The 22,959-nt window shown below is 37.1% G+C and overlaps 1 protein-coding gene across 5 annotated transcripts; it reads right to left on the bottom strand.

Moving 5' to 3' along the window:
• Positions 1 to 8,587: 8,587 nt before the first annotated feature.
• Positions 8,588 to 16,708, bottom strand: LOC104707057 (ABC transporter A family member 7-like). Of its 5 annotated transcripts, none has more exons than XM_087463302.1 (29): positions 16,281 to 16,572; positions 16,078 to 16,143; positions 15,812 to 15,993; positions 15,634 to 15,692; positions 15,450 to 15,538; positions 15,285 to 15,356; positions 14,638 to 15,083; positions 14,073 to 14,169; positions 13,803 to 13,880; positions 13,578 to 13,703; positions 13,376 to 13,458; positions 13,152 to 13,238; positions 12,901 to 12,960; positions 12,712 to 12,781; positions 12,576 to 12,637; positions 12,283 to 12,389; positions 12,115 to 12,202; positions 11,900 to 11,990; positions 11,585 to 11,680; positions 11,393 to 11,496; positions 11,185 to 11,273; positions 10,838 to 11,092; positions 10,595 to 10,706; positions 10,419 to 10,492; positions 10,238 to 10,314; positions 10,020 to 10,108; positions 9,848 to 9,942; positions 9,639 to 9,733; positions 8,588 to 9,533 (listed from the first exon to the last, which is right to left on the bottom strand). In XM_087463302.1, exons 17-21 carry the CDS (start codon positions 12,118 to 12,120, stop codon positions 11,217 to 11,219), a joined length of 354 nt encoding a protein of 117 aa, XP_087319428.1. In that variant the 5' UTR covers positions 12,121 to 12,202; positions 12,283 to 12,389; positions 12,576 to 12,637; positions 12,712 to 12,781; positions 12,901 to 12,960; positions 13,152 to 13,238; positions 13,376 to 13,458; positions 13,578 to 13,703; positions 13,803 to 13,880; positions 14,073 to 14,169; positions 14,638 to 15,083; positions 15,285 to 15,356; positions 15,450 to 15,538; positions 15,634 to 15,692; positions 15,812 to 15,993; positions 16,078 to 16,143; positions 16,281 to 16,572; the 3' UTR covers positions 8,588 to 9,533; positions 9,639 to 9,733; positions 9,848 to 9,942; positions 10,020 to 10,108; positions 10,238 to 10,314; positions 10,419 to 10,492; positions 10,595 to 10,706; positions 10,838 to 11,092; positions 11,185 to 11,216. The 5 variants fall into 5 exon arrangements, 3 of the variants coding, with proteins under 3 accessions (XP_087319428.1, XP_087319429.1, XP_087319427.1); XM_087463303.1 differs by having other exon boundaries at positions 10,838 to 10,894; positions 10,978 to 11,092; positions 11,900 to 12,031; ... (3 more) ...; positions 15,794 to 15,993; positions 16,078 to 16,551; XM_087463301.1 differs by lacking the exon at positions 10,020 to 10,108 and having other exon boundaries at positions 14,638 to 14,783; positions 14,959 to 15,083; positions 15,285 to 15,538; positions 16,078 to 16,708.
• Between the last annotated feature and the right edge of the window lie 6,251 nt (positions 16,709 to 22,959).

Raw genomic sequence — 22,959 nt, 5'->3', positions numbered from 1 at the left:
TCGAAACATTATTTTCTTTTAACATATCTATTATGCTGGGCGTGACACAACCGCATGCAACACTAAAATATTTTTTTTTTGAAAAAGTGCAACACAAATATGCTATCATATTTTAGTTCGTTTAATCTTAAGATACCAGATATTGAAAAACGATCTTTTATATATATATGTAACTTCGTAAAACCCTTGATGATATTCTCATTACATTACTCACTATATATACAAGTGTATATGGGTGATGCCTAAGCAATGGGTGATGCCCAAGCAATATCAATCTATACAAGGAAAGAGAATATTACATAATCCTGTGTCTATCACTCCCCCTCAGTCGTAGCATTGTATGGAATGATGCTTAGACTGTTGCGAAATGCAGTGAACAGCGGGGTAGGAAAACCTTTTGTGAAAATGTCTACATACTGATGGGAGGAAGGTATATGAAGAACACTTACGGTGCTAAGCGCAATGCGTTCCCGAACAAAGTGAAGGTCAATCTCGACGTGTTTTGTCCGTTGGTGTTGAACTGGATTAGTGGAGAGGTAAACAGCACTCACATTGTCACAATAGACCAGTGTAGCTTTTGTGAGTCGAAAATGGAGTTCCAAAAGAATGTTGCGGAGCCATGTAGTTTCGGCGACGACGTTGGCCACACCTCGATATTCTGCTTCAGCACACGATCGGGAGACGGTGTGTTGGCGCTTGGCAGACCAGGAGATTAAGTTATCTCCATGGAAGATGCAATAGCCAGAGGTGGATCGCCGTGTGGTGGGGCATCCAGCCCAATCCGCGTCGGTGTAAGCCACCAAACCGGAGGTAGTGGTGGGGTATAATTGCAGGCCGTAGTCGAGAGTACCTTTGAAATAGCGGAGTATGCACTTGAGAGCCTTGAAGTGAGCTTCGCGTGGGTCGTGCATGAACAAGCAGATCTGTTGGACGGCGAAAGAAATGTCTGGCCTCGTGAAAGTTAAGTATTGAAGAGCTCCGGCGAGGCTGCGGTAAAGTGTAGGATTAGCGAAAGAGGGACCGTCATCGGCAGCAAGTTTGGTACGTGAATCAGCTGGTGTTAAGCAAGGATTGTAGTTCGTCATGTTTGCTCGGTGTAAAATGTCAGCGGCATAGTTGCGTTGATTCAAAAACATGTCGGAAGAGTTGCGTTTGATGGATATGCCGAGAAAGTAATGAAGATCGCCAAGGTCTGACATTTCAAATTCCTTGCTAAGAGATGCGATGATGTCGGTGAGAAGTGAGGGTGACGAGGCGGTGAGGCCGATGTCATCGACATAAAGAAGAAGATAGGCGGTGCCGCAAGCGTGATGATAGATGAAGAGAGAAGAGTCACCTTTGCTTTGAGTGAAACCGATGCGGCGGGCATATTGAGCAAAACGTTGGTTCCAAGCACGCGGGAATTGTTTGAGACCGTAGAGAGAGCGCTTTAGTAAGCACACATGATCAGGTTTGGTAGGATCGTGAAAGTCGGGTGGCTGGTGCATGTACACGGTTTCGTCAAGGGTGCCATGGAGGAAGGCGTTTTTCACGTCTAGTTGACGTATCAGCCAGTTGCGAGAAAGAGAGATGTCGAGAACGAGGCGAATGGTGGCAGGTTTGACGACAGGGCTGAATGTCTCGTCGCAATCCACGCCTATCTCTTGAGATTTTCCATTTGCCACCAAACGAGCCTTGTACTGCGAAAGCTTTCCATCTGCACCAAACTTGTGTCTAAAAAGCCACATGGAACGCACAATATTAGTATTTTTGAGTCGTGGTACTAGATCCCACGTTCCCTTTTTAATTTAAGCGTCATATTCCTCATTCATGGCAGGATTCCAGTTTGGATCCTCCAACGCTTTAAGGTGAGAAGTAGGAAGATGAGATAGTATTTCAGTGTGAAGGGAGAGAGGCTGTTTTGGTTTTGTGATACCTCGTTTGCTTCTAGTCACCATTGAGTGACCAGCCGCAGGTTGAGGTGGAGGAGCAACCACTTGGGGAACCGGTGGAGGGGTAGGTTCCACAGGTGGTGGTGGTTGAGGATGGGCAACGGTATCCACTTGTGGTGAATGTGCTTGGCGGAGAATGGGAGATACTGGTAAAGGAATGACTTTTTCGGGACTAGAAGAGGGAGAACTTGGAAGAGGGGAATAAAAAGGAAAAATATTTTCGTCAAAGATAACATGACGTGAGATAATTACCTTACGGTGGAGTGGTCAAGACACCGATATCCTTTATGATTGATTGGATATCCAAGAAAGACACAGGCAGTGGAGCGGGGAGCAAGTTTGTGGGAGGTTGTAGGAAGTAGGTTGGGATAACAAAGACAACCGAACACGCGAATATGAGTGTATTGAGGCGGTTTGTGAAGTAGTTTTGTGAACGGGATGGCATTGTTTATGGAAGATGATGGGAGAATGTTGAAGAGGTGGGTGGCCATCATAAGAGCCTCAACCCAATAAGATGGTGGCATGGAGGCTTGGAAAAGCAGGGATTGAACGCTATTATGGATGGTGCGGAGAGTGCGTTCGGCTTTGCCATTTTGTTGAGAAGTGTGAGGGCAAGAGAAACGAGGGATGATGCCATGAGAGGAGAGATGATCAAGGAAGGATTTGTTTTGATATTCACCACCATTGTCGCATTGTAAGGCTTTAATGCTGCGACCAAATTGATTAGAAACATAAGCCATGAATTTTAAAAAAGTTGAAAACACTTCTGATTTTTGTCGTAAAGGAAAAACCCAAAGAAAATGAGTGAAGTGATCAAGGTAAATAACATAATATTTGAATCCAGTGATGCCGGAGAGGTCCTTACATCAGAGTGAACAATTTCAAAAGATTCAGAAACGGAAGAAATAATATAATCAAAAGGTAATCTAATGTGTTTCCCCAATTGACAAGCATGACAAAGAGAGTTGTCAATTTTAGAACAATTTATTAAAGCAGAAGAAATAAGAGATTGAAAAGTTGTGTTTCCTGTGTGTCCAAGACGACGATGCCACAACAAGGAGTTAGGACCAGGGCTGTCACATCGGAGGAGCTCGTTCGAGTATGAAGGTCCTTAACACAAAAGTCAAAAGGATCAAACTCTACAGAAACAGAATTATCTATAGTAAATTGACGAACAGAGATTAGGTTCTTAATAATAGAGGGACAAACAAGCACTTTAGTGAGATGGAGAGGATGTGTTTGAGAAGGTAAGAAGAATAACCGATTGCTTTAGTGGGAATAGAGGATCCATCACCGACAACTACCGATGGGAACGAGCTCGAATTAAAAATAGAACAGAGAGTACATGGTTGTGCCGTGAGATGAGACGTGGCTGCAGTGTCCATGTACCAGCTGGCATCGTTGGGATCTGGCATGGTCATAGTACCAAAGGCTGCAGACAGGTTCGCTGGAAGTTGTGTTGGTTGAGGTACCGTAGGAGATGGACCGAGGATGCCGCTCGCAGGATGTGTAGCGGTGATGTTCGCCATGTGCGGGTGTTGCGGCGAGTAACTTTGTTGCTGCTGCGGAAACGAAGGCGGTGACTGGAACCACGGTGGAGGCATCCTCTAGTTTGGACTCCATTGCCACTGTTGACGGCCACGTCCTCTGTTATTGTTGTTACGTCCACGACCGCGACCCCTCCCGCCGTAGGAGCTGCCCTTGTTGTAGTTGTTGTCACGGTGACCACCGGTGTTGTTGTTGTGTCCGCTAGAGTTCGTGTATAGCACGCTATGGGATGACAAGTCAAGAGAGGCAGGGGTACGGATCTGGGTCTGACGGTTTAAACGTTGTTCCTCCTCAACAAGCATGGATCGGGCAACAGCAAAGGTGGGGAACGGCTGGCGATGTTTGATGATGTTGATGATGTTGTCAAACTTCGGGGAGAGACCGTTCAGCATATACGTCACGACGACGCGATCAGAGACCGGAGAGTTAACGTTGGCAAGGAGATCAGAAAGTGTCTTGAGCTTTTGACAATAGTCATGTACCGTGAGATCGCCGATGGTAAGAGAGCGGAGATCATTGTCAAGTTGGATTGCACGAGCTTCTTTGTTGTCACGGAAGAGATTTTCGATGATGAGCCAGAGTTCACGAGCAGAGCAACGAGTTTTGAGAACCGTGTCGAGAAGGGACGAAGAGATGGTTCCATAGATCCACATCTTGACAAGACCATCACTCTCTCTCCAAGATATATCCTCTGGATTTGCAGGTAGAGAAGTGCCATCGAGATGGCCATACACGCCAAAGCTGAAACAATGTGTTTCAAAAAGCTCACGCCAAGCATCGTAGTTGATCTTGGTCATGTCGAGGGTTATCGGAATATAAGATTTGATGTGAATTACCCGAAAGGCTTTGTGAGAAGCAGTGGGGAGGTTGTGGTTGTTGAGCCATGGAAATGGGAGAAAGAAGGAAAGCAGAAAAGGAAGAAGACGAGGTAGGAAGAAAGAGAGGAGCGGCGGTTGTGTTTTTTTTTTTTAGGTTAGAAAAATAGGCTCTAATACAATGTAACTTGGTAAAACCATTGATGCTATTCTCATTACATTTCTCACAATATATACAAGTGTATATGGGTAATACCCAAGCAATGGGTGATGCCCAAGCAATATCAATCTATACAAAGAAAGGGAATATTACATAATCCCGTGTCTATCAATATATACATATATGTATATGCCTTGCTCGCATGTGACACAGGAGGGCTAAATATATAAGTTAGGGTAAGAAAAATATTCTATCTATATTTAAGGTTGTCTAACTTTTCTTCTTGTGGGAATTACCAATTTGCGCGGTTGTATGAAAAAAAATATATAAGGGGGACAAGGGCTGCCAAAGGAGCGTTTTCTTCATTTGTTTTTAAATTGCTAAAGTGGAATGAAAAATACAATTTATTTAAAAGTTATATATTTCTTCAGTACCTCTCGAGCCCATGTAGGGAATTACGATAAATACCACATAGTGATTTTGAGGAACCCTCAAGTTTCTTTCAGTCGTTTTCTTCTCTCTCCATCACTATTTGATCCGAGCCTACGTACCACTTTTACGTATTTATATTATTTTTTTTCTTTTAAAAAAAAAATTGGTGGTCACACACACCACCCAGAGCCTATCAACATCCGTGTCGGCAAAATACCACAAAATGACAAAACCTTTAAAATCTCGACATGTATATCTCCATTAAAAAACACATATGTAACCAGTTACACGTATAAATACAGTTGACACTCTTGTAACATATATATCGAAAATGTACGTGAGACAAGTTTAGTGGAAACTGGAAAAGAGGTCTATGGCCGAGTTTGGTGGGTGAGGCTGACAATGCTACGTCACACTCCAACCGTCCGTATTCGCGTTTCCCAATCTTTACTAGGACTGACGTCATACTCCTTCGAATCATCTCCATTGTCTTAAAAGGAAGAGAAGACATTTGGACAAGTTCTTAGAATGATGTCAAAAAGTATATGTAACACATGAAAAAAAAATGTGTGTATTGTTGTAAGTAAGAAATATGGAAAAAACTAATAAGATTGTTTATGCCATTGGAAAGGAAAAAGACCATAGTATCCCGTATCATCCGATCCAGGCAAAATGGTAAAAAAATCCATTTTTTATTACAATTGAAACTAAAATATTATATACTGTACATGTATAGTATCTGTTCATAACAAAATATTTCAGAGTAATCAATATACAACCTTCAAAACTTTCATTTAAAAGTAAAAGACCAAAAATATCAAAATTTGAAAATGTTATTGAAAAGTCAACATAAAAAGAATTGTCATATTCTAGAATGAAATAACAAAAGAGAAAATCGATTTATTATCTTTCTACATGCAGCGAGAATATAAATATTTTGGTTTGATCTTTTATGATTGTAAAATCATTTCCATTGGACATATTTGATAGAAAGTCAGAAGAATAAAAAAAAAAGAAAAATTAAGAAAAATGTGGAGAGATGAATAGAAAGTGTATGCAGAGAACAATTAAGACACAACTTCCACAGTTGTCATCATTTGATTGGTTGGACAAACAATAAAATAATTAAATAATTAAATTAAATTAGAAGTATTATTATTTAATTCTTTTAACATCTAAATAACTATATAAGAGATGCCCTAGTGATTCTTTTACTGTGTCTACATTGATTTAAATCTAAATAACTATATAACCGATGAAAATGCCCTAGTGACATGTATGGGCCTAGCCCAGTATAAATAACAAAACTTTGCTGTCATTATAATAACTCTCTACTTAAATTTAATTTTAAATTTAAATCAATGATTATAATGTTTGCCCGAAGTTTAGCTTTTGCTTGTTTAAGGTTTTGTATTTTGATTCGTTGTTACTTGTCTTGGTCAATGAAGATAGGATTACATTTCAACCCCAAAATAGTTTAAGAAAATCCACACGTGATGTGATGTAAATTATTAAATAATCCCATCCTATAAGTTTGTTCTTACTTCGTTATAGATTAGCCTAGTGATCTATCTACCTCTTGCTTCATTGATTCGACCCCAATTTTCCCGACAAGACGTCTTTTGATTAGATTAGACAATTGAACAATAACGAAAGTTTTCTTACAGTAACCTATCAAGGCTTTGATGGGACTTATGTACAAGATTTTTCGTTTAAAACATAAGTGTGTGTCCTAATGAGCCAAATTATAAATGGTTATACTCCTACCATCCTTGAAAGAAGGACCAAACCCATGGAAATGAATCAATTGAACTATTTTCAACTATTAAGTATAAAGGGAATGGATAAGATTAGGTGCATTCCAAAAATGTTTCAACACCCTACTTTATCACTTTTTAACCCTCCACCTCATATTCTCTTTCTTCCACATAATCATTCAACACTCATCTAAATTATGAACACTACAATGGTTTTGTTTAATAAAATTTAAAATTCTATCCCACAATTTTTCTTTCATATTTTTCACATATAATTTTATTTTTGTGATTGCATATTAATAACAATTAGATTAATTTTAAAATATCAACTAAAATTAAATTAAATTATGGTAGATATGGTATTTTTTATATGTCCGAATAAAATGAACCAAGTGTTTATTTATAGAAATTAAAATGTTATGAATTTTGGTATAATTTTTATATAAAAAAATTGTTTGTTATATAATAATTGATCCTAAATAGGTAGGATGAGATAAAAAAAATCTCCAAAATCACAACAGCAAATTGCAACTTAACAATTGTCATAGTTTTAAGAAAAAAAAACAAAAAAAACCTTCAATCGCCAACCATATGTGTGAAATACACACTTCAATTAGCTTCTGACATGTGGCATATGCGGCCCCAACTCTTTTTTTTCCAACATGTTGAATAAATTCAACACTGATTAATCCACATCGATTTTTTTGTTTTTTCAACAGCCATTCGACAGCCCCATTGCACATAGTCTAATATCAAAAGACAAATGCTATAATTGGCCATAATTGCAAATCATATCTCCTTAATTCCAACCGTATTGCGTGCATATTATTATTAACAAAGCTAATAGGTTCGTTGGAAAGTTTCGGTTTGTTTGCCACGACTTATGCAGATAAGAATTAAATCCAAAGGAGCCAAAAAAATACTAGTAATAATTTGTAAAAAGAAAGCTAAAAGGTTAAAGCACTGCTACAAAAACCTATATTAGAAAATAAACTTACACAAAGTAAATTATTGGATTCCAAGAGGAATTCAACCTTTTCTTCTTAACATGTTTTTCATTTATTCGCATTTTCTTTTCTCAGCTATTCAAAGAGGGTTTGAAGCTACGAGTCTACGACCCAATTAGAGAAATATGTTAATGTTTTAGTCAAATTACATTTTGGTTTCCTGCTACTTATTCGACGGTTGATGCAATTAATGGAATATGTTGTTTAAAAGCTTTCATAATCAACCCGTAGCTAATTCATTCTACAGGACTAGCCGACTAGAGATCATTGGTTGAAGTTTTTGTTCAATTTGAGATAAAAAATTATTTTAAATTTGGTTATGAAAAATAACAAAATGAACGGGTGGTACTATCGAAGGAACATGTTTTGAGCTTTAATAATGATTTTGTGAGTGATGAGCTATTTCATCATACTCAGGACTAGGATCGGTAGTAGAAATTATGGTTTGGTTGTTGTGTTCAAGGTCCGGTTCAATTTGAAATAAACAATGATTTATACTGTAAATGCAAATGGCATTCGGTTCTATTGCGTTAAACTCGTTTGTTTTTTTGGGGTACCAATCGGAATACAAAACATATGATACTTTAAAATTGGTAAAAATAAACTTAAGATTTGTAGATCACAAACTTTTATAGCTTTATTAATATTGATTAGTATGTATTTCTTTCAGTCAGTTAATTAGAATATTAAAAATATTGCACTGCAGATATTTGAATTATTTGTATAGATTTTTTTTTCTTTGGTCAAAAAAATTATTTGTGTAGATAAGCTAAAAAAGTGACATGATATTTTAATAGAAGTAAATTAAATATATACCAGATCCAGTCATACTATATGTTATTCACACTATGTTATTATCATAATTAAATATAATCAATTCTATTATATCTAGTATATTATTCAAGATATACATATAGATAGTTTTAAAATAGAATAATTTTCATAACAACATTATTTCCATACATAAATATACACAAGTTTATAATCTATAATCATCTAGTTAGTTATTGTAAAATATTTGAAAAATCCTATTAGAGATATTAGTTAGTGAGCAAATAAGTGTTATAAATAAATTATGGAAACAATAAAAGAGGTAAAAAGAAACAACTAATGATAGAAGTAAACAAGTACAGAAAAGAAGAAAATGTGCAATGAATTCAATTAAAAAAAAAAGTGCAATGAAGTTAACTAAAAATAAAATAAAAAGCAAAAGATGGAAGCAATAATCAAATTAAACTTAAACAAACAAAGAAACAAGTTGATAAAGTTAATTATGTAAGAAAGCAGTGACGAAAGTAAGGGAACAAAGACTCAGAGGAAGAAAAGAGTTAAGCAATATTTGAATCAATTGAGAAAGCAAATAAACAAGAATATCAAAGAACACACAACAATACACAAATCAAAAATCAAAAGAACCAACGCGAAAAAAGAAAGATGTAAAGAAGCAAACAACGTATGTATGCATCAAAAAAAGAAAATATGCATGAATATATGTATGCGCATATGAATGAATGTATGCACATTTGAATGTATGTATGTATGCACCCATGTCTGAATGTATGCACATGTTAATGTATGTATGCATGTCAGAATGTATGCACACATGGATGGAGGATAATTCAACATATCAATCGCAATCAAGCTATCAAAGAGGTTGGGTTGTTTGGTGAATGGTGATCCCAAAAGCTGGCTACGGAAGAGGCTGATTAAGCTTCGGCAGGTTGTCTTATGGCAGTTACAGATTGCCTCGAGGCAGAAGAACGCTAGTCGTCGTTTTTCTCTGAGCCTGCTTATCCATTCAACCGACAACCGCCAGACATTAGCTCTAAAAATCTTTGGAGGAAATCCCTTGAAGCTCCGCCTACGTCTCCTATGTGCCGAATCTTAAAACATGTGGCAAAACACATTCTCTGTTTTAAGTTTGGATCTCACAAAAGAATTTTGAAACATGTTTTTCCACTTTTGGGTGGTTGATCACGACATGTTACCTTCGAGAAACTAATTCGTCCATGGGTTTGTTAATTCTTTCCGCTTGTCTCCTCTGAGGTTTGGACAACATTCTTCACACACACTTGACGCTTTCCTGCAAACGCGATTTTGAAGACAATGTTTGGGTAAAAACACCCTCCAGGAACTCCAAACTCAATAATATATATTTTTTTTTTAATTTTTTTCAATATTTATATATAAAACTCACTATTATTCGCAAGTAGATTCTTCAAACCACGGTCTAGGAATCGTGGAGGGAAATGATTTATAAACCAGCAGTTCAGTTGGCTATGAAATTTGCTCCTGCATGAGAAAAGTTGAAATGCTAAATATAAGAAAAAATTGAGATACTAAATAGAAGAAAATGTTTAAATACATACTTGAAACTGAAACTAAGGTCTCCTGTCTTTTTTTTTTTTTTTTAATCACCCTTTCCACAATTACTCCGGTTCTTGGCTTCTTTTTGCAACTTTAACAAGAGTACATTTTTGGATATAAATTAGTTTGACCCATAGGTCCTTGTCAACACCGATATTTCTAAACTAATAATGCTATGTATTAGAAGAGATTACTTAAGACCAAGAAGATGATAACTTACAAGTGGTATACATAGGCGTAGCATGGTTCATGGCCAGGTTGTCGATCTCTGGTTTTTAGAGATGCTGCTTACAAGGTCTACATATGATTGTATAACTATCAACTCATCAATTTTTTCTTGTCTGGTTTAGCTCAATTAGCCTTACTATATAACATTCAATAGGAGGCTTAAACAATTGTACCTTATTTTGCTTTGACTGTAAACAAGTGGTCACCAGTTTATTCAGTTCTAGTGTTCCCACTAGATTTGTAGATACTAATGGAAGCACATATATATGAAATATCAGATTTATGTCGATTTGAATATATTATATAGAAAATCGAAAAATTCATGACATAAAGAATGATTAGTATCTACCTGCATTGACTCCATATGAATGGGAGTTTGATACTTTTCCCACGCATACATTTCTTCGGGAATTTTTTTAAATGACCTCACAATCATCTTCAAAGTTTGGACATATAGAAACCTAAGATATAAAAGCATATAAATATAGCAAGTCATTAAGAAGCTTGGATATGAAAATCACAATTGTTAATAAACAAAGTTGTGACAAAGTACTAGGATGATTATATACGTTCTAGATGCAAAGTTACTTACTGAATACTTGGATGGAGATGGCCTAGATAGCATGTACGTTCATGCTACTTCACAATCCTGAAAAAGTTTGAGAAACTTAATTATAGCAATGAAGCTTAGACTCAAACAAATGAAATTAATTGAATTGCCTCAGCTGCCACTTTCCTGAAAAGCACATCCATCAATCTACTCTTGCTACTGCAATGGATTAGTGCACTCTGGTTTTTGGTGAGAGTTCGAGGTAGTTTCACCTGATCCATCAATCTATTCTTGCTACTGCAATAGATCACACTATACATCATAGTGAATATCTGTTAAATAAAACGTAAAATAGTCTATTGAAAGACTTAAAGGGATCAGAATAAGACTTGTTTCTGGTTTAGACATTTCTTTGGCATATTCAAACAACATCCTTGTCCCCTGGACCTTGTAAATATTGAAAGTAAGCTTTTGACACCTACAGTTTGTCAAAGTGTAAGCCTCAGTTCAATCAAGAAAGCAGTCCCATATGGTTAAAGACATTTTGAGAATACAATGATGAGGGAGGATGTCTTCAGTACATTGTTGTTTACTTACCAAATTGACTGAGCGGAGAACTCGGACCAACTTTGTACGTCTATTTCCTGATTCGTCCTTGTATGTTGAATTATACCATATGTGCACATTGAAGTTGGTCCTATCTGTGTTCAAGATATCATATGCTAAGGCAACAAAAAATAATACAGGAAGAATCAGAAATCCATGTGCATATTAAGAATTGTTATAGACCTTCTGAGAAGTTGACCAATCCGCACCGATCTCCTTTATCTTCCCTCAGGATTTCCTTTCCCATAACCATTGAAAATCTCATCATTGTCTTCTTTGCTACAGAGATTTAATCCTTTAAGTTAACCAACTACAAGAATGTTTCCTCAGAAGATAACTTTTGAGTGAGGTTAATATATGTTAAGGAACTTGGGATATACATACAGAGGAACACAAGCAGTTTACATTAAACTAACACTGCTATAAACATATATAACACTCGGTATCCCTCTTAAACCTTTTTTTTAATTGACATCTTAGACATTGAAAACTCAATACCTTTCTCAAACTTAAGAGGTGGTTGTACGATTGAGAAAGGCAAAGTAGCATTTAGAATGCACCGAGGTTGGATACTGTAGATGGAAATACCCTGGATCAAGATAGTTGGTGAAATCTGCCTGGTGTTGTAGCCTAAAACATAAGCTCAAGAAAACTAAGAAACAGACTCATATACGAAAAAGTCAAAACAAACAGAATCCAACCACAGAACTCACCAACATATTGTAAGCTAAAGCACGCAATTGGTCAGACCGTCAGAGGAGTTCGCCGGTATAGAATTAGTGAGCAGATTCCCATATACAGCTAGAGAAAACATAAAATATAGGTTCTAGTGAACAGAATATAAGGTATACCAAAAGAACAAGGGAAAGAAAGAAACATACTTCCTCCAAGAGAACGGTTATTTCCATGAATACATCAAGGTAATGTAATTTTGTGCTGAGCATCTTCTGAATCACTAGTTCTGTCGAGTATAATATTTGACGTCGCACTGTCCACAAATTTTTATACACTTAAGTCAATTTCAAGCTTTGAATAGAGACAATGCAGGGCTGGCGGAATATAGTACCAAAGCTCATAAAAAATTGTTTGTTCCGCACCGCATTTAGTCTAAATCTCAACCTAAAACATATATTCCTTGAATCTATAAACCTCTAAGAAAGAGAAACAGCTTTACCTGTGTATGATTATGAACTAAACTTGATGACAGTTCTATACTCTTGTTCATAAGCTTCTTCCCTGATAGATAAATACGAGACGCTAAATATGAATGACGAAATTAAGATAAGAATAAGAGCATTAAATTACAGTACCTTCATATATATTCATGTTTCTCTTACTAAATTATGTTATTCTCTGCAGTTGAATGTGTTACTAATCTATCTGAAACAACAGAAGTTCATCACCATATATTAGCAAAGAGAATTTTACTTATAATTCAGGAGAAAGCAAGAAAAAATTCTAAGAAAAGATCTCAACATATTAGATAACATGAAACTTACAAGACCTGGGAGACCAAAACTATGAACATATTCAGATCATCTGGAAGTCCCACCATCAACCTGCAGAAGTTAATAAGTATATTCTTTAAACCACTGTCTAGTAATCGTGGAGAGAAATGATTTGGATTGTATCTATCAATTTATAAACCAACATCTCAGATGATCTACTCTTGCGTAAGAAAAATTGAAGAAATACTAAACATAAGAGAAAAGTTGAAATACTTATTAGACGAAAAAGGTTGAATACATACTCGAAATTGAACGAAGGTCCCCTGTCTATTTTTTTTTTTTGAATCACCCTTTCCACAATTACTCCGGTTCTTGGCTTCTTTCTGCAACTTTAGCAAGAGTACACTTTTGGATATAAATTAGTTTGACCAAGAGGTCCTATCAACACCGATATTTCAAAACTGAATAAACTAATAATGCTATGTATTAGAAGAGATTTCTTAAGACCAAGAAGATGATAACTTACAAGTGGTATACATAGGCTTAGCATGGTTCAAACAACATCCTTGTACCCGGACCTTGTAAATATTGAAGGTAAGCTTTTGACACCTGCAGTTTGTCAAAGTGTAAGCCTCAGTTCAATCAAGAAAGCAGTCCCACATGGTTAAAAACATATTGAGAATGCAACGATGAGGGAGGATGTCTTCAGTACATTTTTGTTTACTTACCATATTGACTGAGCGGGGAACTCGGACCAACTTTATAAGTCTAATTCCTGATTCGTCCTTGTATATTGAATTAATACCATCTGTGCACTTTGAAGTTGTTCCTATCTATGTTCAAGAGATCATATGCTAAGGCAACAAAAAATCAGACAGGATGAGTCAGAAATCTCATGTGCATATTAATTATTAAGTATTGTTATAGATAAACCTATTGAGAACTTGACCAACCTGCAGCGATCTCATTTATCTTCTTTTCGATAACCCTTGAAAATCTCCAAAGATTTAACCCTTGAACACATCTCAACTCTGGTTTTGACACAACAAATTAACCAACTTGAATGAGGTCAATATATGTTTAACAAACTTGGGATGTGCATACAGAGGAACACAAGCAGATTACATTAAGCTAACACTGCTATAAACATATATAACACTCAATATCCCTCTTAAATGTTTAAATTGACATCTTAAACACCTATGAGACTGACAACTCAATACCTTTCTAAAACTTGAGAGGAGGTTGTCCGAATGAGAAAGGCAAAGTAGCATTGAGAATGCACAACGGTTGGATATTGTAGATGGAAAGATTTGAGCACTACAAGAGATATGTACATTGTTAGCGAGCGAAAAATGCTATCGTACATATTTCATAGCATTACCGTAAATGCTGTGACATCCGCAGCCATGGTAGATACCTCACATACGATAGCGTTTTTGACATGTTTTGATAGATCCCCACATACAATAACATTTTTATATTATAACACTAATCAAATGCTATAATATATTTTATTATAACACAAAATTAGTGCTATTTTCACTATATAAATTTTATAATTTGTATATTTGAATCCTGTTTTGCAGAATTTATTTAATTAGATTTATATATATATATATATCATAAAATCATCTACATACATAATATTAATATTTCATTAACCAAAAGAAGTCTTACATAATATCAAGCGTTACATAACATCAAGTGCCACAAAGTCTTAAATAAAATAAAACTAACATCACAATAAATAGAGACAAACTTCTAGATCATACAAAAGAATAATACCATCCTTAGCAGACTTAGCCTTTGATACATCGTCTATCCTTTCTCTTGTGGCGCCATATTGTGATCACATTCTTCAACCAATCTCCTCTGCTTTGGTAGCCTCCGAGTATTTGAGGCTATTCCAAAAGAAAGTTTTGCCCATTTATCTGAAAATTTTACAAGTACAGTATCATACTAAAACAAACAAGTAAAGGGTGGCTACATTACATACTCAATTGGGTGAAAGCCTGCAAATTTTGACTAGCAAATGACAAAGTCACTAAATGTTCTATTCTATCTGCAAGATTACATGAACCATCAGAAAATGGCAAGAAGACTTACAAGATTCTCGAGCTGTGGGTTATTAGTACTAGAAGATTAGAGCAGAGAGGGATACAAAACTTTCAACATAAAAATTCTAGAGGACCTGAACCCAGCAACTGCAATTCACGCCTAAGACTGTTGACCTACAAGAAAAATAGAGATAAGACAAGTAAATCTTGTTTCAGTTGCCTAAATACCATCTATCAAGAGATATAAACCATTAATCTATTATTCCAAAGAACATCATTATAGTATTTCGTCGTAAAGAGGAAAAAGAGAACACTTTTTGAAATTAGAAGGTGGGTGAAAGATGATGATAAGCAGTGCGACATAGATATTAATACCTTAAAAGCCTCCGAAACCAAATTGGATACATCTGGTGGCCCCTTCTTTAGCAAGCACTGGCCCAACAAGACCTAACGTAAAAGCAAGATAGATGAAAACATCAAACTTCTGCACTGAAGTTACCGATACAGTAAGATAACAAATGGGTGATTTATCATCAACACCGAAATTTAAATATAAATGTGTCCTGCAAAGAGATCCAAAATCGATTTTTGTCCTGCAAAGAGATCCCAAATCGATTTGGTATAAACACCTGAAACATAAACACAAAAGGTTTTATTTTTTGATCAATACTACATAACCGAGGACAAGTAAACAAGAAACATACAAGGATTAAGGGAGCCTTACTATCGATTCTCATACGCTCTTATACTAAGTTCTCCTTTTGCCTCAATGACCCGATCAGCCTAGAATTGGTAAAATAAATGAGGACTGAGAAATAAGCTAAATTACTCAAAAAAAAGGAATGAACACAAACAAAGCAATTATCTTAATTAGCTGACGAAACTTAGAAAAACACTCATACTATATAGCAGATTCCTCTTCATCTCTGAAGTTACAACAGAACAAGATCCCATCTTATCTTCTTCTTCTTTGTTTCCGGCATTAATACCCTTCTAATATAACCTTTGACCAGACAATTGTATGGTTTGTTTGAGTAAAGGACATCTTTTGATATGCCCTTCGAGATTCTCCTGCAACACAGAGCTACAAAATTGGAATCAAACAGTTTGCTACAACAACAAGAGACATAGAAAACTAAAACCTTTGGAAAAAAAACCTTTGACTTACTGAGATGGATCAATAGGGCATGGAATCAATTCACCTTCCAATCTCTGACTATGGTTCCCACAAACTCTGTTTCGGAAAAATTACCTCTGCTCATTAATTTTGAAAAAATAAAAAACGAAACTTTTTACAGTTCCTCGTAAAATCAACATGATGCCAAATCGAAATTCAAACATAAAATCGTTCGATTTGAGCTCTAACTATACCAAATCGGAGAAATTTCCGAGTACAAGTGAAGGAAAAGTAAATCTAGGGTTTAATGGTGATGATAATAAGAAGTATGAGCCGAGAAGAAGGAGAAGAGAAAGAGAAGACGAGAGGAACAAACGGCGAAAGACAAAGAAGAAAGAGGAGACAATGAGAAGAGATTGAGCTTCAAAATCTGGGCTGGTCATCGACGAAGACAAGAGAAAGATATGGGTTTGCATCTTTGGAGATGGAGAAAGGGGATTAGGGTTTGAAGGAGAGAGCGAGAAATAAGTTTTAGGAGAAATGAGTAGGGAAAAGGCGTTTTAGTGAATTATTTGGTTAAGTGTTGGCGGACAATGCAATTTTTGATTCCCGCTTAGAGATTTTTCGACTTAGCGTTTATTGAATGCTATCATATGAAGACTAAAATTATAAACTTATCTTTAATAGCAAATGAGAAAACCGAGCTATCTTCATATGCTATTAATGTAGGGGTTTTTTTGTAGTGGAGGCAATCCTTGGATCAAGATACTTGGTGAAATCTGCCTCAGGTGTTGTAACCTGAAACATGAGCTCAAAGAAAGCTAAGAAACATTCATATACTTCATGGTGAAAACAAACATAATCCAACCACAGAACTCCTCTAAGAAAGATAAACAGATTTACCTGAGTCTGATTATGAACTAAACCTGATGACAATTATCTACTCTTGTTCAAAAGCTTCTTCCCTGATAGATAAATCAGAGACGCATAAATATGAATGACCAAATTAAGATAAGAATAAGAGCATTAGATTACAGTACCTTAATATATTCATGTTTCTCTTACTAAATTATGTTGTTCTCTGCAGCTGAATGTGTTACTAATCTATCTGAAATAGCAGAAGTTCATCACCATATATTAGCAAAGAGAATTTTACCTTATAATGCAGGAGAAAGCAAGACAAATTTCTAAGAAAAGATCAAAACATATTAGAAACTTACAAAACTTAGAAGACCCAAAATTACCAAAAAAAGGAAAGCATCCATGATTAAAGCTCGGATATTATGAGCTGAAGGAACTCTGCAGAGCAGCATCTCGCTCCTACCATATATTCTATCATAAGCATATTTGATTAAATAGAGAAGTTAAGGCAGCATAAAGTTTTCTTGGTTCAACACCAAGACGACTTACAATTTTTTCCTTCTCCATTATCTCCTTGATTGGAAGGTGGGCAGCGGGCAGTAGTAAACATAGATTATGCACGCACCAAAAGAGCATGTAACATAGAATTATATGAGCATTAGTTTGCATTTATAATCATGTTGGCATACCATAAGAAAGGTTAAAGGAATCACTAGGAATCTACCTTAAGATATTTTCCAGAATATCTATTAATCATACTAGTAACTCCATCAATATCCATATCAGGGGACAAGTCTTCTTTTGCAAGTATAACCTTTAATATCTATGATATATTCAGAGCATCTGGTAGTCTCACCATCAACCTGCAGAAGTCCATTTGACTGAAAGCTTAGTCCAACAAGGAAGATATTTATAAAATTACTTCCGAGGCAACCTTTCTAATGATAGCCTCATCAAGGTCAAAAGGTCTTTGTGGCTGCAAGAAGCAGAACATGATCCTTTTCTTTTGTCCTCAGACCGTCCCAGTATATCATGAACTCATTTTCCATCTTCTGCATCGCCTAATGTATGAAGGCAGAAAACAAGAAAACAAGGAAGCGAGCAAGCAAGCAAACAAGCAATGATTGAAGGCAAAAATAAGGAAGCAATTATGAATGTGCAAGGCAAGTAAATATGCAACTATCCATGTGTGTATGATGTATGTATGCATGGATGTATGCATGGATGTATGCATGTATGTATGCATGGATGTATGCATGTATGATGTATGTATGCATGGATGTATGCATGTATGTATGGATGTATGCATGTATGTATGAATGAATGCAATGCAAGGACACATGAATGTATGCATATAAGAATAAATGGATGTAAGTATACGCATTCTTCAATTATGGCCAACAATCAATCCATACTTCTCTGTTTTCTGAGTTCGAATCCACATTATAGGCTCTGGGATTTGCAGTTGCAGAAGAAACGAGACTTAACATCAAACTCCAAAAAGGCAAGAACAAAAACCAAAAGACCAAGAAGAAGAAAGATAACCATACCTAAGAGCCGCTTCCTTAGTTACACTTAACACTACAATGAATCAGAACCACACTTATATGATATCACCATCATCTCGTAACTGAATAACAAGAACAATGAGTAAATATTTCCAAACACTAATTACCAAAGAAAACTCGATCGAATCACAATTTTTCATATGATCGACGACTCATTTGTAAAGGTGGAGCAAAATACACAAAAAAAAATGTAGAAAATGTTTACCGATGTAGAGAAGAAAAGCATCTTATTCTCCTTTTCATCAACTAAAGAAGACTTTAATCAGATCTGTAGCATAAAAAAAATAGATATAAACCAGAAGAATCAAACCGGTGATTCAGAACAGAATCTAAACCAAGAAACTGAGCACCACAAAACTACTTCACCTTCGATCACCTAAACCACAATCGTTATCAAAACCTTAGGAATCGATAACTTAACCGATAACTGACCTTAGGAATCGATAACTTAACCGAATTGAGAGATTATGATTAGATCGGTGGAGTAAGCAAGACCGCCGAAAAAAAAAACTCCGATCTTCAAGCTCTCCAGATCACCAGTTGCGGAGATGTGAGAACTTAGAGTTTCTAGAACACAATGAGAGATATGAGAGGGAGAAACTTCCGTTGGAGTTTATATAAATTTCAAAATTTGAAAAAGAGAGATCCCAAAATAAGATCCGCTTCGATAACAGAGAAAAAATTCAAATTCCAGCTTTGTTGTACACGTCATAATTGGCATGTGCAAGTTCGATATAAAACCAGGTTTGTAATCTTTTTGGTTTAAGCCTTTAACCGTGATGTTAACCACCGTGATCTCATAAATAATTTTAGATTGGTTCAGGTTGGTTTAATATGTGACCTTAATTCTAACAAGTTCTCTAACCCAATTAGATCGAAGTGACTATATATGAATCTCGTCTCTTCCCAAATTACGCATTTTCAACCTAAAATGTGATTTGATTCAACCATTTAATAATGTTTTGATTGTAGACAATGGTGTTCAAGTTGTATATAAGCATGTATTAAACATAGAATGATATTGAGATATACGTTTTAACTTGTATATATTGTTAGAATTGCGGAATAAACTAAAGAAGAATGGAGAGAAACGAGAGAGTAAGAGATAAGATAGAATAGAGAATTCAAAAGACTTCATATGTTTGTTACATAACCATATATAGAGGGACATTGAGTATGTAGCCGTTGGTGATACAAAAGGGAGGAGAGAGTTCATAATACAATTGGCCTTAATGATGAAAATGACATCTCCTTCCCTTGGTCGACTCGCTTCCACTTGCTCCCAAACTTTCTAGATATTTTGCTCTCCTCTCTTCTAGATCCTTCTTTCCATGGGCTTCAATATTGATCAAGGCCTTCTCTTCTTATTTATCAAACTGAACCATGGCCTAGAGGCCTAAGCCGTACGGACGCTCGCACGGACACTCGTACGGCCGGTCTTGTTCTCAAGCTCTAGGTCAATACTCCCCCTCAAGCTTAACCAGGTGAAATGGTTAAGCTTGGAGTCCTGTAAGCCAACACCTCGTTAAAAACCTCAAAGTAGAAAACCACATGGGACAAAAACTACCTTGAGGGAAAAAGAGTGTGTTGGTCACGGGTCGGAAGCTTGTGATCAAGGCCGGGTCAAGTCCACCAGTCCAAGCTTGTTGTGAATGTGATTACAAACTTGACGACTTGCGGCCTTGGTGAAGATGTCAGCGAGTTGGTCTACACTTGGTGTGTGGTATGGGAGTGTGACTCCTTCTTCAATCTTTTCTCGAACCTTGTGGCAGTCTTACTCGATGTGTTTGGTTCTTTCATGGAACACCGAGTTGGTAGCTATGTGTATTGCGGCCTCATTGTCACAGTGCATAGGAATTGGTGTTGATGACTTGATGCCTAGTTCTTCTAGTAATGCCTTAAGCCATGTGATCTCGGTGGTTAGCTTCCGCATCGCTCTATATTCGGACTTGGCGCTCGACATCGACCCCACCTTTTGTTTCTTGGTCTTCCACGTCACTAGGTTGCCTCCTATGAAGGTGCAGTAGCCCGTTGTAGACCTCCTATTTGTCCTATCACCAGCCCAATCCGCGTCACAATATCCTACAAGCTCGGTGTTGTCATTTTTACCCATCCATATGCCTTGGCCTGGACTCTTCTTGAGATAGTGAAGGATTCGTTCCAAGATACTCCAGTGATATGTTGTTGGAGCTTTCATGTATTGACTAACCTGATTCACAGCATAGCAAATATCAGGTCGAGTAAGTGTTAAATAGATGAGCTTACCAACAAGGCGACGATAGCGGGAAGGGTCTTCGTATGGAGGATCATTCCTCTCCCCCTTTCGTTCGACTTGATAGCCATCAGGAAGTGGAGTGTCAACCGGTTTAGCCCCTAGTTTTCCTGTTTCACAAAGCAAATCAAGTGTGTACTTTCGTTGTGAAAGAAATAAGCCCTCCGGAGATCGACATACTTCAATCCGAAGAAAGTACTTAAGCTCACCAAGGTCTTTGATATCAAAAACAGAATTTAAATGAGTTTTGATATTCTTAATACCTTCCTGGTTGTCTCCAGAGATGATAAGATCATCTACATACACGAGTACAACCACTATACCTTTATTGCTTTGAAGGGTAAAGAGAGAGTGATCCGAGTGAGATTTCTTGAAGCCATATCCTATGAGTGTGGTACTCAACTTGTGGTACCATGCTCGTGGGGATTTTTTCAAACCATATATTGCTTTCCTTAGCCTTAGTACTTTCCCGGGAGTAATGGTGCTTTCTAGGCCTGGAGGTGGTGTCATGTACACTTCTTCCTTTAACTCTCCTTGTAAGAAAGCGTTTTTGACGTCCATTTGCTACAACTCCCAAGATAGGTTAGTAGCTAAGGATAAGACTACTCTCACTGTGTGAAGCTTGGCCACTGGTGCAAACGTGTCTTTGTAGTCCTGGTCGTATGTTTGAGTGAAGCCACGCGCCACTAGGCGGGCCTTGTATCTCTCGATGTCTCCATTGCTTAGATGCTTGATTGTGAATACCCATTTTGAGCTCACTGCCTTTTTCCCGGGTGGTAGGTCAGCTTCGTCCCAAGTGCGATTACGTATCATAGCATCAACCTCATCGTCTACCGCTCCAAGCCATTCTTTGCTTTCTTTTGCTTCCTCATAAGTGTTTGGTATCGGTTGTGCGTCTAACTTCCCAAGGAACACTTGATGATCAGCTGGGAGGTGCGCAAGTGAACAAACAGCTTGTATGGGATGTGCTATAGCTTGGTTGTTGTAGTAGATGCGTTTGTCTTTCCATGTAGAAGGATGTGACCGAACATGTGTACTCCGACGCGGCTGTAGAGTTGGTTGTGGAGCTGGTGCTGGCTCAGTCGGTATTGGTTCCTCTGGCCTACTGTTCTCCCCCTCCGGCTCCGGAACCACAACATCAGCCATGGTTGGAGATTGCTCGGACGAAGTCTGCTCGGACAAAGGCTGCGGTTGGGACGCCGTTGGGCCGGTAAGTGAGTCAGGTGTAGTGTCCTGGGACAATGGTGGAGGCTGAGAAGATGAGACGCCAAGGTGATCAAGTAAGAACTTGAGACCAGCAGACTGATCCGTAGGCGTCGCCAAGTCTCTCAAGCCTGCCCAATCCTTCTTGTCAAAGTAACCTTGGTCTTCAAGGAACTTAACATCACGTGAAATCAAGGTGCGATTGTTGACCGGATCAAAGAATTTGTAGCCTTTTTGAGTGATAGAATAGCCGAGAAATATGCACTTGGTGCTCTTGGCTTCAAGTTTGTTCCGTAGTTCACCTGGTACTAGGACAAAACAAACGCATCCAAACACTTTTAGGTGATTAAGTGATGGTTTAAATTGATTCAATACCTCAAAAGGTGATCGATCTTCCAAGATCTTAGTCGGAGTCCGGTTGATTAGGTAGCAAGCCGTCATCACCGCATCTCCCCAATATCTTCTTGGGACATTGGTGTGAAACATCATTGACCTGGCTACTTCCATCAAGTGTCGGTTCTTTCTTTCGGCCACACCATTTTGTTGAGGGGTGTAGGGACAACTTGTTTGTTGAACAATGCCATGCTTTGTTAGGTGCTCTTTGAATCGATTGCTTGTATACTCGCCTCCATTGTCTGTTCTAAACATTTTATTCTTAGCATTAAACTGATTAGTGACATAGTTTTGAAAGTTTATAAAGGCATCAATCACACGGTCCTTGGAGGGAAGTAAAGTTACCCAAGTATATTTTGATTTTTCATCTATGAAAGTCACAAAATACTTGTTATTATCCCTAGAGACACATGGAGATGTCCAAACATCTGAATGAACTAAGTCAAAACATTTTTCATAAAAAGTAGTGGACTTAGTGAAAACAGTTTTACAATGTTTGCCAAGAATACAAGCTTCACAACTAGAATGATCAAAAGAGACATTAGGTATCATCAACTCAAGGGCCCTAGAATGAGGATGGCCTAGCCTAGCATGCCATATTGCATTAAAAGAAATTCCAAGACAAGAACTAAGGGA

This window comes from Camelina sativa, chromosome 8, assembly GCF_030686135.1.
Source record: "Camelina sativa cultivar CO46 ecotype springtype chromosome 8, ASM3068613v1".
Classification (NCBI taxonomy): domain Eukaryota; kingdom Viridiplantae; phylum Streptophyta; class Magnoliopsida; order Brassicales; family Brassicaceae; genus Camelina; species Camelina sativa.
The sequence above is the reverse complement of the archived record's forward strand: the minus strand, read 5'-3'. Positions and strand labels throughout refer to the sequence as shown.